Source organism: Leuciscus leuciscus (assembly GCF_965113295.1).
Source record: "Leuciscus leuciscus genome assembly, chromosome: 5".
In the NCBI taxonomy this organism is placed as follows: Eukaryota; Metazoa; Chordata; class Actinopteri; order Cypriniformes; family Leuciscidae; genus Leuciscus; species Leuciscus leuciscus.
In genome coordinates this window covers 3066799-3085603 of record NC_138729.1, presented here as the reverse complement: position 1 = coordinate 3085603, position 18805 = coordinate 3066799, and the positions used below count along the sequence as shown (strand labels likewise).

The window sequence follows — 18805 nt, the reverse complement described above, 5'->3', positions numbered from 1 at the left end:
TCAGTCTTCTCGGCCTCTAAGACAAATGGTTAAGTTAACGTGCAAATGCGAAGTGCACATATGGTCCTAGTTTTGAGCGACTGGAGATGCAGTTTATCCCGAAAAGCATCTGAGTCCTGCCTCGAGGGAGACGCACCACAGCAGCTGGTGTCACTGACGCACTGCCAACATTCATTTGTGACGTCAAGTGCCAAACGCCATTCAGATTCTATTTTCAATCCCTCCAAGGGGCTCATCAATTTCTCAAGTCCAAGTGCAGAGCGTGTCTTGACCAACATGTGTTTTTCTTTTCTCCTTCAAGGTGATTCCGTTCCCCATGTCTTGTGACATCCGAAGAGAGTGCGCTTGCCGGGACCCCAACGCCTTGGAGAACCGGAAGGGCGAGCACTTGCACTCACTTGGTTAAAACGCTCCACCAAGCCGGTGCGCGGACTGGGACAGGATTAGATATTCTTCCCAGAAATGCTGCTGCTTCACAGTTGTACCTCTCTCCTCTTATAGCTGTTCATCCTTTCCAAGTCCAAGTCTACCTGCTATCTCTTACAATACAATACGTTTGGAAAAGGATCCCAATGCCAAGACCCCCAAAAAAGGACTGAAGCTGGTTTGTGTAGAAGCATCAACATCACTCACGACACCCCCCCCCCCCCCCCCCCCCCAAAAAATAATAATAAAGCAAAACGAAAGCAAGTGAACCAGGACGAAAAATACGAGAGATAGCTTTCCATACTGATGTGATTTGACCAAAGGCCGAAAAAAGCATCATCTCAAACGAAGAAAGAACAGTTTGATTTGTTTTATTTCGTCTCAGTCGTGTTTTAGGACGTGACCTCAGTCGTCCCTTGTGAAGCGGACTTCGTCCCAAAACAAGGATGGTACGGTTGGCTGGAAAGCAATCACATGATCGCGGGCCATTTTTAAAGACTGATCACTGATTTCTTTTGATGTTCCTACAGCGAAATCCATCAAATATAAATGCGCAACGGGGAACGGCTGCAGGTCCCGCCGCACACTATTTATGAAATAATTGTGATTTGAGGTTTATTTAAAATGCACACGGATAGATCCATGCATAAATGAGGTGAGAATGAATCGGTTTCTTTAGCATGGCTGCTGCTGTTGTTGCTGCTACGATTGCTGCTAATTAGTCAAACAACAGACAACAGGAATACGCAGGCCATGATCCAGTGTGTCGTCAGTCTGCCTTAACACTTACCTCTGATCAATATAACCGCCAATGACCGAACACCTCCCGTCACAGCGCCACGCCAGTGCTGAATTGTAACTCATCTGGTCAGAATGCATAATAGACACAATATATGAATGTAGAGGCCATTGTCATTAACCTTTTAGTTCATATAAATGGTTAGTTCACCCAAAAACGGACAATTCCATCATCATTTACTCACCCTCAGTTTTTATTTATGCATTTTTGTGTGTGAAAACACATATACAAATAAGCATGTCCATAGAACGAGTTAAAAGCATCATGAAAGCAGTCTTCCGAAGCTGTAGCTTTGTGTGATGAAGAGACTGAAGATTTTATTCAAAGAGAATCTTTCCATCTGCTGCCGTTCTCAAATGTCAAGTCTCTGGTTACAACACCCATGGGAACCAATGACATTAAACCGTGGTGTGACGTCCAAAGGTGTCATGCTTAAATCTAACCTTTGGTCTGTTCCTCACACAAATCCATCAGCTTCAGAAGACCACAATGGACTACTATTGTGGTACCTTTCATTATTAAATTGACCCTGATAATGTAATACAGAAAAGCAATGGAGACCCTTTCACACTATGTCTAATGTCAGTGAACGTTGCCAGTCGAAACCACTTTTAAAAGGTAACTTACCGCACACGTGCCAACTTTTTAAACACTTGAAAGTGTTTTTAGCCCTTTTGAAACGAGTTAAAATCCTACGGGCGCTTGTGCCATGGATGTGCTGCCAAATGTGCTGCCAAAAAAATAAAAATAAAAATAAAAACGCTTCTATCTTCAACATAATCAGAATGACTTTATATACGCAAAATCACCATAAAACAAATCTTTATTATTACTTAATGTATAGAACAATTTACTTCAGCTGCCCGGCCAAAAAAACTAAAAAGTTGCTTAAGAGTCTATGATTGGCTCATTATTGCAGTGATTATTATGTGTCTAGCATGTTATATGTTTGGCAGTTCTTCTAACCCTAATTGATGGAGTGTGTAGCTTTTCATTTCTTAAACAAACAAGTAGGAAGAACATCATGTTCCATATTCCAGGATGATAATGTCAAGATTCATCAGGCTCAGATTGTGAAAGAATGGTTGTGAGGAACATGAAGAATCATTTTCGCACATGGATCTGAGTCCAGATCTTAAACTCATTGAAAGAGTTTGGGATGTGCTGGAGGAGACTTTACAGAGAGCTGGACTCTTGCATTGTCAATACAAGATATTGACCAAATATTGATGCACCTCTTGATATGGAAGTAAATGTTAATTCCATCTAGAGATGCATACATTTTTTGGTCAATTTTGTATTGACAATGCAAGAGTCCAGCTCTCTGTAAAGTCTACCCGAAATGAAAAGCTACACACTCCATCAATTAGGGTTAGAAAAACTGTTGCCAAAGATATAGCATGCTAGAAACATAATAATCACTGCAATAATGATCCAATCACAGACTTGTTTTTTTGCCGGCGGTGTATATATAAACACATTGTTTTTTTTGGCTGCCAACTGTGAACGTTTCCTTCAAACAGACCTCTTCCCCTCATGGCCTTAACATGTTTTGTCTAGTTTGTCAGCGTCTGTGAATCTCCACGTTTGACTGGTGTGTCAGACCGGCTCCTGAAGACTGTAGTTGCCCTCCAGGAGCTAGATTTGACACCACTGATCTATACTGATGTCCCCTTGTATTGGCTGTTCATTCAGTCATAATCGTGAGACATGTGGTAAAGAAAGAAGTTATTGTAGTAGTTCACAAAACCTCACGCTTATGCAGATTACAACTAATAACATTTTACAATAAGGTCCTGTTTGTTACATGAACTAACGAAACAGTATTTGTTCATCTTTGATAACATAAGTTGATAAAAAAATACAGCTGTTCATTGTTAGTTCATGTTAGCTGAGGTCCATTACATTATAATAACAACAACAGATACAACATTTGGAAACTTATTGTAAAGTGTTACTGAACAACTTTTTCTGATAAAGTTTGTCCTCTATCCTTAATGTTATGAATTTAGTCCGATCGGGCCATGGCTGAAGAAAATGGATATTATCCTTGATTATCGGGCCCTTAAAACACTTTTCACGGCTGTTTTATTGGCATGGAAAACATGCTAAAACATTAAGGATTATTTTGCCTAATGTTTTAATAATGGGCATCACTTTGTGCAATTGTAGATATGGTAGTTAAAGTATAATAACTTTATGACATTTATAATTAATAAAAATAAAACAAAATAAAAAAGAATGGAAGCAACACTTATTGAAGAAAGTCAAACAACCATATCATTTTTATTATGCGTTTATTATTCGAGTCTTCGTATGTTTGGCATAAAGACTTCATCATGAGATGCAGAAGTCAATAGTTTCTTTTTATTGTGCTTGTAGTGTCACAGGTGCAGTCATTTATATTTCTAAAGAAACGATAAAGTGAAAAAAAAGAAGAAATAATAATAAATAATAATCGTACCAGTAGTCAGTATTCGTGTCTTTGACCTCAGTTGCTGCACTTTGGGAAGCTCATTGAACGAAAGGCAAATCTTCTAAAAATCGCTGCTATTGTACGGCAGGACAAATTGGGAGGGAATGTGTTTGTGGTGTTTTATGTTCCTTATTGCTGTATGATATTATCATATGCCTCTGATTACTGATCATCATTGTGGTTCCACGTGCTCCACGTCTGGTGTTATTGTAAACAGCGGAGCAATGCGACACATGGACGCAATTTTATTGGATTTAAATGCCTTGTCAGAACAAGCGTTTGGGATCATGGAAAACTGGCTTTGATATTTATGTGTGGAAAATAAGTCTTTAATTGGGTCGTATGTATGTAAGTTTTTATGTATGTTGTGTTCGCATTTTTTTTTTTTTTTTATCTGATGTCTTTTTTTCTTGTTTATTTGTTTGTTTGTTTGTTTGTTTGTTTAGTCAGCCATCTCATGAATTAGGTTGAAGGATTTATTATTAATATCATTAAGGAACTACAGCACCCAAAGATGAAATAAGTGTAGGAAATATTTCACAGAGAGAAAAAAAAGCAAATACTATACAATGCACGAGAGTACAAAACTTATAATAGTGATAATGTATGAATATTTTGTTTGTTATATATTCTTGGGTGAACAAATACCTGAAATGATGTAACTGTACTCACGATACCAATAGTCAGCATTTATTGCCAAGATGGACAGCAAAACCGATCAGCATCCACATTGCCAAATTAAAGTAACTTGCCAACTCGCTGACAGCGCTGTGTGACGGACAGGCCCTGTCAGACGATGCTTTTCCAGTTTTGTTTTCAATGCTGCAGAAATGCACTGGCTAACTGCCCGAGATTTCCTTTTTTAGTCATTCTCTCACTCTTCTCACACTTGTTTTATGTTTCTCCATCACTGCGTGCAAATCAGCCATCAAAAATACCGGAGTGGAATTACAGCAAATCCTCATTTTCATGCATCTCCAATCCCTCAAAGCGTGCAGGTCTAAAACTGTCTGAAGTTTTCAACTTTAATGAAGTTTTCAGTGGGATGTTTTACACACATACACACACACACACACACACACACACACACACACACACACACACACACACACACACACACACACACACACACACACACACACACACACACACACACACACACACACACACACACACTACTGTATGCATAGGATTTCTTGCTGTACCTCATGCCTGTAATGTTTGCTGCTTCCATATTTTAGTGATTTGCGTCTATTAGCAACATATAGTAGTGTACATAGTAGAACTATTTATTAAGAGTGTTATACTTTTGTAAGTTATATTTTTTATTATGTAAGTTATTTGTACAATGGTCTTATAAATGTAAAATTTAGTTATAGGGGCTCTTGTATTATTTTTCTTTAGTTTTATTATTTTATCCATTGCTAAAGTTGAAGAACAAATACAATAGTTCAGAATTATATATTCAATAATCTCTCTCTTTTTTTTTTTTTCTTTTTTTTTTTGCAACAAACAAATAGAAAACAAAATGTCATTTAAAAGAAAAATTGTGTTTTTGTCACAGAATGTCATTCAGTCGCTCTGGAAATACTGCCAGTAATGCAGTCGAGACATGATTGTAACTTCTATGTTGTAATATATGTATGTAATTGTTTGTTAACACAGTACATTTATTCTATGGCATAAAGGAGAATGGGATCATGACATATCTTGCAATTTTAGAAATGAAAATCAACTTCTGTATACATTTCGAATGTCTCCTTTAAATCTGAAACATCCAGAGCTCACATGCATCAGCCCTTGGACAGGTGAAGAACACACATCGCTGTTTTTGGCCTGCCGACGTGTTTGTCCAGGTGTCAGAATATGGACAAACACAGCAAAACATCAGCGTTCGATGAGTCAGAGTTTCTTCCTATTGGGAGTCCTCAAAGTTGACATATATTTCTTTGAAAAGATGGTTTGATGGTGTGAAAAAAAAAAGAAAAAAAAAAAACTAATGGAATTGTATCAAGAGTTTTATAACGGTTTAATATGAATGTCTCAATTATGAAGATGTAAATAGTGATGTGAAAAAGTGTACCAGTTAAATTGCCTTGTATATTTAAAGAGATTCATTAGACACACCGATACGTTTATGACAGTTATTTAAATTTGAAATGCACCATATATATATATATATATATATATATATATATATACACACACACATCATCTGTCTCGTACTTCAAGTGTCCTTTAATTTCAGTGTTTTAAATCTCTTGAAACGGATGTGTTTGTGCCTGTTAAACCCATCTGTGTTTGGTGATGGTGATGCTGGCCATGTCTGTTCTTGACCTCACATTGCTAATAAATTATGACCAAAATTCTGTCAATATTTTGACCTTTGCTTGATTCATACACATAATGTATAACTCTATCCAGTTGACGGGGATTCCCAATCCAGTATTGGGTATATATATCCAGTATATATATTTCCAATACAGTCACTAGTGTGGTTGATGTCTTTCCATCAGAATTCACACATATATCTCTCTCTGATATTTCGATTCAAGAAACAAGATGCATTTTAGGTTGCATACACATTTCCATGGATGATATATGTTGTGATATGCTTGTTTTTTTGGGGTAACACTTCACAATACGCTTCTATATGTTAACATTAGTTTACAATGCAATAGCTAACATTAACAATGGCAGTTTTACAGAATGTATTAATCTAGGTTTATATTCATCACTATGTATAATACATTTACAGTGGTGTAAATTAACATTAGCTAATATGTTATGAAAAACAAAAAAACATTAACAATGAACAGTATAGTCTATATATGAAGAAAAAAAAACTGCAATTGTTTTAATAAGCTGTTGTTTAATGCACTAATGTTAACAAATTGAATCTTGTTGTAAAGTTATATTTTGGTGCTCTGGATTACTGCAAACATATCTGATGTATCACTATTTGAACAATGAATAACTATTTCTCCGTCATGTATTGTGTATAAATAAAGCACTGGCAACTCCTCTCGGTGGTTTCGTCCACTCTTTGACCATTCCAGCGTTTCGGGATTGGATTCGGTGTGTGTTTTGGAAAATGCAGTTAAACATGCATTCAAAATGAACAGAATAATCAGTTAAATATGATACAATAGTTGGGTTTCATCCAATTTGGAAGAACCTGAACATTTAATTGAATGTTAAAGGAACATTTCCTGAAGAAATTAATGTTAGCAAACATTATGGTTGCAATTCAATGCACTCATGCATGTTTACATTTATTATGTTGGTTTGACAAAGACAATACACTGATCTATAATGTAAAGGTGCTGCTGCTTCTTCTACTGAGACCAGATTTATAACAGTAACTTGTCCTATCTATCAGACTTACGGTTTTCCTAAAAACTAAAAAAGTGATCGAATCTATGAACAATCCCACAGAGTTTCATTGAAAGGTTAAAACCTTTACTTTAGCTAAAGCATGTTAGCAATGTGTTAAAACATGCAAATGTTATACAATGCCAGAAACATGCTAGCAACATGATTAAACGTAAGAAACACGTGAGAAACATGTTAGCAACATGCAAAAACATTATCAATGTTGACACATGCTAACATAAACATTTAAGAAACATGTTAGCAACATGTTAAAAGGTTATCAATGTCTTAAAGCATTAACATGCTAAACAATAAGAAACATGTTAACATCATGTTAAAACATTATCAACGTGTTAATACGCTAACATGCTAAAACGTAAGAAACATGTTAACAACATGTAAAACATTGTATTAACACATGCACATGTAAGAAACATGTTAGCAAATGTTAAAATGTTATCAATATGTTAACACATGCTAATATGCTAAAACGTAAGAAACACCTTAACAATGTGAAAACGCTATCAGTGTGTTAAAATGCTAACATGCTAAACATTTAAAAACATGTTATCAAAAAAAACATTATAAATGTGTTAACACATGCTAACATGTTAAAAACATGTAAGAAACATGTTTGCAACATGCAAAAACTTTATCATTGTGTTAACACATGCTTACATGCTAAAACATAAAAAAAAAACATGTTATCAACAAAAGATTATCAATGTGTTAACACATGATTGCATGTTAAAACATATACTGTAAGAAACAGGTTAGCAAAAAAACGTTATCAATGTGTTAACACATGCTTGCATACTAAAACATTAAAAAAAACATGTTAGTAACATGTTAAAAAAGTTATCAAAGTGTTAACATACTAACATGCTGAATCATAAGAAATTTGTTAACAACATGCTAAAAACAATGTGTTAAATCAAGCTAATGATGTGGTAAAACATGCTAGCAATATGTTAAACAATGCTAACATGCTAAAACAGGTCAGAAATATTAGCAAAGTGCTAAAACACACTAGCAGCTTGTTAAAACATTATGAACATGCTAAAGCATGCTATCATTTTATTAAAACATGCTAGCAATGCGCTAACACACGCTAGTAACTTGGGCTCCAGGGACAGGGTTGAAACCCACTGGTATAGGCGAGCAGAATAATCTAACAATGCATACAAAATGTATTACTTCTCTACTATATAGTATGTGAAAACCAGAATGCCAAAGTATGTCCAGTAGACAAAAACTACTTCCGGTGAAATGACCAGCTAGATGTGATATATATATACACTGAACAAAATTATAAACGCAACACTTTTGTTTTTGCCCCCATTTTTCATGAGCTGAACTCAAAGATCTAAGACTTTTTCTATGTACACAAAAGGCCTTTTCCTCTCAAATATTGTTCACAAATCTAAGTGTATATATACATGTATTATTTTTTATTTTTTTAACTCACTACAGAAAGTGGAGGTCTGATTAAGGAAAACCCACTGCTTTGGTCCTGAGATGCTTCACAATGAGAAACAGACCATAGATATCTCTTCTCTTAACACACAGACGCAACGGCTGTAGAAGCAAGAACTTTGATCAACTGAAAATGACTGATCATCACTTACCTGTGTTCAGTCACATAACCCTTTTGTGTCTCCTTAAAGATCAATCTCTGAATGAGAATGTGCACTGAAAAAAAGGAGGGATATATTTGAGCCTCTAAATTAATCTTGAGCAATTTCATTTACGAGGGATTGGTTTCATAATGATAGACAGAGAAGTCTCAAGTTTAAGATGGATCTCTCAATAGAAAGAAAAGAAAAATATGCAAAATTAACTCTTTCCCTGCCTTGAATTTTTCTCTTAGAAAAATTCCCAGCAACCTCCAGCATTTTTTTTTTCACAAAACCTTCATGACCCCCAGAATATTGTTGTATGAATATCTGTTCATGCAATATATCAAAAGAAAGAACAGACCCTCTGCTTTCAAACAAACAAACAACATTTTAATCTAGCTTCATACATTCCTTTTTTTATCAACACTTTGCAAGTTTGTAAAAAAAATTTTTTTTTAAATAAAGCAAAAATTGAAACAAAAAGCTGAGAAAATTGTGTTTTTGTCAAAGACTACAATGTTTTTATTGCTTCTTTCTGTTTTTTTGTTTTGTTTTGTTTTAGTTTTTTTGCCAGTGTTTTGATCCAGAGATTTTTTTTAATATTTCATAAGATTCGTTATAAAAAGATTTTCGTTCCGGAAATTTTTGTCTGTGGCAGGGAAGGAGTTAAAGCCACTCTTGCTCTTATAAGAGCAGTCATAAACTGTGCTAAATTAGCTTTAGCATTTACTCTCATGTATAGATTAGTAAAACAAACACATGATGTATAGTTCAATCATCAAAACAACATAATGCTGAGGCATACTGAACTACATCCAGGAAACAAATGTAGTTCTTTAAAGTTTGAGAGGAACATGCTCATGTAATCTGATCGATCACAACGCTGTCCTTACCTCTCTCCTGTGACAAATCTACTAGTGTCTTTAAACCGATCGCCTCTTCACATCTCGTTACTGAGTTTAAGAGAGTCTCACATTGGCCTCTTTGATGGATGTGGATCTCCCAGTCAAATCCCATGAGGTTTGTACCAAAAAAATGTTAACTAAAACCATAAAGTGTTCCTGCCCCATGCTTGCTAATAACTAAAGGGTAGTTCTACTGGATTCACTACATGCATATGGGGTCTACTTTTTAGTAGTGGTGTAACGGTACACAGAAAACAACGGTTTGGGATGTACCTCGGTTGTGAAGTCACGTTTCTGTATGTTTTCAGTACAGCAGGGGAAAACAGAGGCAAACCATGTTCTGTTTTTGTTTCAACAGTGGTTTACTGAACAAACAATGTCAGTCTGTCAATATTGCTTCAATCGGAAGCAACATAAACTTCAGTTTGTGCTGCTGTTGAAATTGGTGGAAGAGATTCAAAGCACTTACACTTTGGATGCAAAATATGTTAGCAGAATATTTTACAATAAGGGACCGTTCGGTATTTATGGAAGGGGCCACCGGAGGAAAATAGGGGAGGGTCATGTCTTTTTATTCTTTGTTGAGGGGAGGGTCATTCAACTTTTTTTAGTCTAGGGGGAGGGTCACCCAACTTTTATATACATGAAAACAGCAACATTTCAAAGTGGCTTGTTTGGTGATATTTTTTTTCCATTTAGCTCCATGTTGATCTCGCGTTATCAGCCCCCCTTCGATATCAGATGGGTCTGACCCAACAAAAATCCAGTTTGGCGCTGTTTGACAGTGCGCGCGCACTTCAGTTCGCGCTTAGAAAAAATGCATCATGTCAGAACAGAATGCCAATGAAATGTTTACCCGGCAAAGCTTTAAAGCACGAACAAATAATTAACTTTTGTGATTGCGAATAAGTGCACAGTGTCCTGTGAGTGTAACTCTACCACTGCATTAGCATGTGATGTGAACGTCGAGTTTTACAGTATTGCGACTGAGGCGCCAGAACTGCTGCTGATAGAATGTGCGCTGTAGCGCGATACTACCATATTTTAGTTCCATTCTTATTTTGTTTCCACGATGTGTAAGATGTAGGGCTACCACATCTTTAAATTACTATTAGTATTATTTAAGTTAACATTATAAAATACGTAGACCTACACCACAAAAACTAGTTGAGGATAAATTCGTTAAAATTGGGCGATTCCAGTGTTATAGACGTAACATTTGCAGTCAAAACTTGAAATATAAATTCTCAGAAAATGCATTTAATACATATATTTTGGAGTCAAGACATTAGAAAAATAAAGGAGTCAAGACATTAAATTTTATATTTAATATGAGGGAAATACACGTGACGTGACGTGACACAAAAAAATCTTTAACTTTTAGGTGGCAAAATATGTTTTAGTAATTCTTCTATAAATTACACTGTGCAAACCAAAAGAAATATACCCACCGGATGAGTAAAGATCAGCCTCCACAGAACATAAAATATAATTTTTATTTTATTTTTCGTGTTCGCATTTATGTAAAAAAAACAAAAAAAAACAATGTTACGGGCGTGACAGTTCTCCATTATGGACATGACTGCTCTGAAAGCGACTTTAAAAATTTCACAGAGACCTCAAACAGAAAGCACAAAGCCTTTCTTTAAAGTGAATTTCGTTTTTTTATTAATTGTATCTTAATTTTAATCAATGTTTCATCTGGATTTAATAAATAAGAAGTAAATATAGTAGAAAATAGATAATCAGGGAGGCGCGGGCGAGTGAACTGGACTCTTGTCTCATAAATGAACCGAAACTCAGTGTAAGGTATGCTACTTGCCTCACAGACCTGAGAAATATATAGAAAGCTTGAAATGTCTACTTTTAAACAGAACAATTCAAAACGAAGGAAAACAGACTGCTTTCTGCTTATGAAATGTGCATCTTTAACTTTTAGGTGGCAAAATATGTTTACATCCCCTTACATTGAATTGGCTCTATCACTCTCTCTCCTCTCTCCACCTATAGCTGGTGTGTGGTGAGCGCACTGGCGCCGTTGTACTGTGGCTGCCGTCGCATCATCCAAGTGGATGCTGCACACTGGTGGTGGTTGAGGAGAGATCCCCTGATATGATTGTAAAGCGCTTTGGGTGTACAGTAGTACATATGAAAGCGCTATATAAATGCCTCATTCTATTCTATTCTATTCCATTTCTCTCTGGCGCGTTCTGAGAAGATCGTGACGCATCGTCAACTTCATCTTTGCAGTCGACACAGAAAACACTTGTTTATTAATAAACAATTAAAATGTTTCCTTGCTATATTTGACATATTAATAATCATTACTTTTGCTGGTTCTTTGTGACAGCTTTTAGATGCTTTATTGGCAGCGCCACCCACATGTTGAACGAGTCACAAACATCAGCACCGAAAACATGATTTTTTTCAAATCTAAAATCAAAAATCGTGATACGAACCGAATCGTAGGTTTGGTCTATCGTTACAGCCCTAGTAAGATGAGAAAGCAAGAGTTTATGGTTTAAAACAAAAACAAAAAAAAGCAATGGCTATCTGAACATCTTTGCCAAGCGCAAACCAGTACAGAAGTAGGCTAATCAATAAATTATCGGGGAGGGTCATGCCTTTTTTCACAAACATTTTGGAGGGTCATAGAAAAATGTATTGCTGGCGAAGGGAGGGTCATGTCTTTTTTGACGACAGATCTCAAAACTCCTCCGGTGGCCCCTTAAATAAAAAACGAACAGTCCCTAAGGTTATAATTATTGCACTCCCATTCTTTGCATGCATGCACGCACTGAAATGGAAATACTTGCATGAATTGTAACATTTACAGTTAAGTATACAACCGTAAGATGTGTGTTGTTCGCTGAGGAAAACACATCTCAAACGCATTAAACAACACATGCATCTGACAGCTGTGTCATGCATGTGTCAGATACATGTGTTGTTTAATGCGTTTGAGACGTGTTTTCCTCAGCGAACAACGTGGCTTGTCATGGCCAAGCCATGTAGATTTATGATTTAGTTTTAAAACACTTAATATAAAGCATATCCCATGTTGGATCGTGCGCTTATCCGGCTCTGTGTGCTTCGTTATGTGTTCGACACCATCGAAGTATATCGATATAAACAATATTATGCCATTTCAGTATGCTTATGTTTAACCATACACCTCTACTATTTAGCATGATATTTACGTTAAGTCACTTTTGTTCAACTTACTGTAAGTCAAGTGGCGTAGGAAGGTAGAGGAATTTAGAAGAAACAATGCTAAGTTGAGTTCAGTTGGTTACAAAATTCCTTCAACCCTTTTGCTTTCCTCAAGTACTCCGATCAAAATTAGTATCCTTCAAATAAAGACATGAACTAATAATTGGAAGTTATAAATAAACAGGACCCTAGGGGTTCACACAGGGCACAGTAGGTCATTTTACATGGAGGACACCATCTACAGTAAGCAAAACATCCCAGAACTCTCAGATATGTATTATGTATGCTGCTGCTGTTCAATGAGACAATTGTACCAGTCGCATTGAGAGATTTCAAATGATTCAACACATGCATGTGAAAATAACTGGTATTAACAAAGTACATTATGTTTTGCATGTTAAGTTGTGCATATGTATTGTGTTTATGCTTATTCCAGACGTAAGGCCGTGACACACCAAGCCGACAACAAAGAACTAGCGGCGATGAAACCTATGCTTGAACACACCAAAAGAACTACATCCGACTCCCAACTAGCACATGTGTTCTGCACCTGAATGTATGGAAATAACTGTCTGTATCAGCAGGAATCAATAGTCTATATTTGTCATTCAAAAGGAGGAACCCAAACTAGAACTGCAGATATACAAACCTTAAACAAAGCAGTGCTTGCTTACCATTTGAATATTGTCAATCATGCTGATTGCTTTCTTCATTCCAGGTGGCTTGTGTTGTTATGAACATGTAAGATGCTCAGGTAACAGACGTCTTTACTTCTTTCCTCGCTTTTATTCTCGACACTGACTCATTGGTCAGTCCTCAAGTCCTTCAAAACCTTTGGTTGTCTTGCATGCTTTACACATTTGACTTCTCTCTCAATGACGAGACCAATGGCACTGAGAACCAGTTTTACCACTTAAAGGGTAAAGTTGACGGCTACTATGGAAGTCAATGGGGTCCAACATTCTTCAGAATATCTTCTTTTGTGTATGACAGAAGAAAGAAACTCGTACAGGTTTGGAACAACATGAGGGTGAGTAAATGATGACAGAATTTTTGTTTTTGGGTGAACTGTCCCTTTAAGGCAATCAAGGAACTCATAGACAACTATCCCAAAATGCTGCAAACAAGATGCTCAAGACGCAACAGCATAAGTTATGGATATTTGAACTTCTGAACAGTGTTAATTTGAGTTTTCCCCTTCATCTTACAGATTCTGCAGCAGATGTTGTGTTCCGTGAGGTCGTGTAACAGGTTTTTATTTTTCAATATTTAATTGATCCTTCACATATTTTAGAGAAAACTGAGAAAACTTCTTGAGATTCTATATACATATTTAATAGACCCTTCACCCCACCCCCCCACACACAAAAAAATCATATTCACTTATTACATACTGCATTTACAATTGTATGTACAATAGCATAATTAACTATCACAATGAATATAGCATGGAATATAGCAACTTACTTACTGAAAATGTGTTGAGGCGAAGTTCTTACCATTTCTTCAACTGTGTTTTCATCAAACACACATTGTTCCCAGACAATCATTTACAGAATAGTTCTGCACAATTCTGCTTTCTTTTCTACCACATCCCTTTGCCAAATACATTAGATGATTCACTTTGATGAAATCTGTTGGTCTGATTTGCCTTTCATTTCTTTGGACACTATAAAGGAACATTATTTCGGCTAAATATAATGTGTGAACGACAGGACTATACTTGTTCTCAAAAGCATTTTTTTGTGACCCTGACAATATTCTTAAGTCAGTTCTCTCAATTAAGTGTGGCAAAACTATAAAAAGATTAATAGACTTGAATAGAAAAGAAGGAAAACCACCGAGAGATCATGTTCTCGTCTTGCTTGGCTAAGTATTCCAAGAGATATGTTTGCAAAATGAGTATCAGGGAACCTGGTTTGGAGTCCTGCAGCACCATGCAGTTGAATTCTTACATTCATAAATAGTCCGTCAGTAGTGATGTCCTTGCAAGAGACACAAAAAAAAAAAGAAAAAAAAAAGATAATAAATCATTCCGAGGCTCTCTGCATTTGGAAAACTCCAAAAAGAAAAGAAAAGAAACAACAACGCCTCCTCTCACAGTCTCAAAGTCATTTGGATTTAGAAAAAAGAACAGCCAAGCGTGAGACCATAAGAGAGAAGGTCAAGTCTCATCGTAATTTTGACTTTCCGTATATGTTGCGTTGCACTGATATGACTTTCTCCAGACAGGCTAGCCGGGTTTCGTGAAGTGAACTGTGCCATAGAGAGCCACCAGGTCTCGTGTCATCACTGCGACACAGCATGTACGGGACGCTCTCGGTTCGGCTCTGGATGAAGCCACTGCGGAGGAGCGAGCGACAGAACAGACTGATCCGATCGGTTCGTCTCAGGATCAGATGAGCCTTCCTGTGGGGGACAGAGAGAGAGCGGTCAGTGTGTCGAGTTCAAGCCAGGATCATTGGAAATAACACATGACAGAACCTGAAAAGCTTTGCTCAACGCAGTCAAGTACTGGATTTCCAATGAGCCTGGAATGGCCATATTCATGCATTGCTGAACCCTCTTATGATCAGTGTAATTGACTTAAGACTAAAAGACTTTGGGCCCTATCTTGCACCCAGCGCAATTGACTTTGTACAGCGACGCATGTATCATTCCTATTTTGCACCCGACGCACAGCGGACTTTTCCCTCCACAGACGCACGTCGGTAAATTAGGGAATGAACTTGCGCTCCCGGGGGCGGTCCAGCGAAAAGAGGAGGCGTGTTCCGGCGCAAACGTTCCCTGGTGCTATTTTGCAGTTTCAGAAAACAATTCCGCCACAGACCAGAGAAAACCTAGTCTAAAGTCAGTGGCGCGTTATTCAGATGCTATTTTAAGGGCGCATGCTTGGCCATAATGTAGCGTGTGCACAACACGCATACACTTTGCTTCTCTCATCTACACAGACGCAGCAGTTCCCATTTTTGCAAACCATACATAATTACAAGGAAAAATATTACCACACGAGGGAAATCATTGTGGTGTCCATGAAAATGTGGAAAAATAGGCATAAATCTAGCTTACACATTTACCCAAATTAATATACGCCTGTTTAACCGAAGCTAATTTGGGTGTGTTTCTCCCTCCCAATGTCACTTCTCTGTGTTTTACGGCCCTGACGAGAACGTCGGTCTCCTCGGCTGTGAACCGCTCCTGGCGTGCATCTGGCAAATCCAACGTTATAATAGCAACCCGCCATGGAACAAGCGCGCCTGCTCTTAAAGAGAATGTGAGATGACGCTCTGATTTGTTTATTTCACGTTACGCCCAAACCACACCTATGAGTAATGTAGCTACTTCAGACAAACCCATTTTAGATTTGTGTCGGATCCGCCGACAAAGTTACAGTCACGATCCTCACACAGATGAAACAAGGTAGATCCAAGTGCAGTACGTATATTTATTAAGGGAAATCCGTTGCTCAAATCCAGTCCAGGCAGGGGTCAAAACCAAAGTAGCAATCCAACATAAACAGGCACAAGACAAACGGGCAAGAACAGAACTCGGAAGTGGCGTGAAAATACAAGGACTCCGTGACACATACTAAAACAGACAGGGTTATATACACAGGGAAATGACAATGCTAATGGGGAATTGGCTGAGTGCAATGATTAGTGACAAGGGACAGCTGAGTGCAATGAAGAACAAGGATCGTGGGGAATGTAGTTCAGAATGTGACAGACACCGTGGGGAAGGAGGACATCTAGTGGTGACCCAGGGAACTCAAACCAGACACTGTGACATAACCCCCCTTCTACGGAGCGGCTACCAGACGCTCCAAGACATGACAGACAAAACAAGAGCCCAGGCGGGAGGTGGACTGGTGGAGGATCAGGGGAGGGATGGGGGGCCAGGTCCATGGAGGGAAACGGGGACAGGGAGTGACAGTTCATCTGGCGGCCAGGGCGGAGACGACAGTCCATCTGGCGGCCAGGGCGGAGACGACAGTCCATCGGGCGGCCAGGGTGAAGCAGACTTTCCCTCGAGTGGCCAGGGCGGAGCAGGTCGTGCAGGCGGCCAGGGCTGAAACGACAGTCCATCGGGCGGCCAGGTCGGAGACTCTCCCTCGGACGACCAGGGCGGAGACCCTCCCTCGGGCGGCCAGGGCGGAGACCCTCCCTCGGGTGGCCAGGGTGGAGACGACCCCTCGGGCGGCCACGGCGGAGACGACCCCTCGGGCGGCCACGGCGGAGACGACCCCTCGGGCGGCCATGGCACAGGAACAGACACCACCGGCTCAGGAACAGACACCACCGGCTCAGGAACAGACACCACCGGCTCGGCGGCGGCCATCTTGTCTGAAAACACAGGTTCAGCGGCGGTCATCTTCTCCGAAGACACAGGCTCGGCAGACGTGACGTGAACAATCTCTGTGGTGGCCATCTTGTCTGAAGACGCAGGCTCGGCGGCGGTCATCTTCTCCGAAGACACAGGCTCGGCAGAAGTGACGTGAACAGTCTCTGCGGCGTTCATCTTGTCCGAAGACACAGGCTCGGCAGGCGTGACGTGAACAGGCTCGGCGGCGGCCATCTTGTCCGAAGACACAGGCTCGGCAGGCGTGATGTGAACCGGCTCGGCGGCGGCCATCTTGTCCAAAGACACAGGCTCGGCAGGCGTGACGTGAACAGGCTCGGCGGCGGCCATCTTGTCCGAAGACACAGGCTCGGCAGGCGTGACGTGAACAGGCTCGGCGGCGGCCATCTTGTCCGAAGACACAGGCTCGGCAGGCGTGACGTGAACAGGCTCGGCGGCGGCCATCTTGTCCGAAGACACAGGCTCGGCAGACGTGACGTGAACAGTCTCTGGATCGGCAGACGTGACGTGAACAGTCTCTGGCAGGGCAGACGTGACGTGAACAGTCCCTGGCTGGGCAGACGTGACGTGAACAGTCCCTGGCTGGGCAGACGTGACGTGAACAGTCTCTGGCTGGGCAGACGTGACGTGAACAGTCTCTGGCTGGGCGGAACTCATGTGCTTCCTCCATGCGTGCAGAACCGCCAATGCGTAAAACAGGAAGACTGCTCTCTTGGCCATGGCAGGACTGATGGTGGGCAGCTCCGGGGCGACCTCCGGGACAACAGCTGGCTGATCGGGGACAGCTTCCGGAACGACAGCGGGTTGCTCTGGGACGACCTCCGGGATGACAGCGGGCTGTTCAGGGACGGCCTCCGGGATGACAGCGGACTGCACGGGCACCGTCTCCGGGATGACAGCGGGCTGTTCGGGGACGGCTTCCGGAATGACAGCGGCCTGCTCCGGGACGGTCTCCGGGATGACAGCGGGCTGTTCGGGGACGGCCTCCGGGATGACAGCGGACTGCTCGGGGACGGTGGACGCCTGCTTCCTCCTCCTCCTCCTCCGTTTATGATGAGGAGGTGCAGGCTCTGGGCTGGACAGCTCTGGTTCAGGGCTGAAGAGAGGATGATGGGAAGAGTGGTGTCGGGGTTCACCTCTACCACCTCCTCCCCTGCTACCTCCACGGGTCCCAGAAAATGTGGCCAGACGGGTTCCCTCAAACAACTGTCTACGGACAGGGGTGTCATTAGACCAATCATCAGCTGTGTTGACGGAAAGGGGTGCAGGGGAGTTGGCCACCATGTTCTCCTCAGTTATTCGAGCCCATAAGGCAAAACACTGGAAAATGTTCATACGAGGTGGAACCTCTCCTGATGGAGAATTCCCCCTCTGCTGCCTCTTCTCCCACTCGGTGGCTGGGGAAGAGACACGGAAACCCATACCGCTGGATCTATGCATGACGGAGTCCTTCTGTCACGATCCTCACACAGATGAAACAAGGTAGATCCAAGTGCAGTATGTATATTTATTAAGGGAAATCCGTTACTCAAATCCAGTCCAGGCAGGGGTCAAAACCAAAGTAGCAATCCAACATAAACAGGCACAAGACAAACGGGCAAGAACAGAACTCGGAAGTGGCGTGAAAATACAA

The 18805-nt window shown here is 40.1% G+C and overlaps 3 protein-coding genes across 6 annotated transcripts in view; 1 reads left to right on the top strand and 2 right to left on the bottom strand.

The window, feature by feature from the left end:
• pappaa (pregnancy-associated plasma protein A, pappalysin 1a) overlaps positions 1-6726 on the top strand; it is a 115793-nt gene extending 109067 nt beyond the window's left edge. For all 3 annotated transcript variants that reach the window (XM_082170498.1, XM_082170497.1, XM_082170499.1), the window contains one exon: positions 302-6726. In XM_082170498.1, coding sequence (XP_082026624.1) covers positions 302-406 — 105 coding nt within the window. In that variant the 3' untranslated portion in view covers positions 407-6726. The remainder of the gene's footprint in view (positions 1-301) is intronic.
• A 6591-nt stretch (positions 6727-13317) lies between these two features.
• astn2 (astrotactin 2) overlaps positions 13318-18805 on the bottom strand; it is a 481074-nt gene continuing 475586 nt past the window's right edge. Inside the window, exon 17 of one of the 2 annotated variants that reach the window (XM_082170501.1) lies at positions 13318-15222. In XM_082170501.1, coding sequence (XP_082026627.1) covers positions 14985-15222 — 238 coding nt within the window. In that variant the 3' untranslated portion in view covers positions 13318-14984. The remainder of the gene's footprint in view (positions 15223-18805) is intronic. The other variant, XM_082170500.1, reaches the window with a different exon arrangement.
• Positions 16526-18732, bottom strand: LOC309500110 (uncharacterized protein; the record flags this gene model as incomplete). The annotated part of the gene is made up of 4 exons (XM_082171675.1): positions 18392-18732; positions 18103-18316; positions 17239-17991; positions 16526-16561 (listed from the first exon to the last, which is right to left on the bottom strand). The coding sequence occupies exons 1-4, from the start codon at positions 18610-18612 to the stop codon at positions 16526-16528; spliced, it is 1224 nt and encodes a 407-aa protein (XP_082027801.1). The 5' UTR covers positions 18613-18732.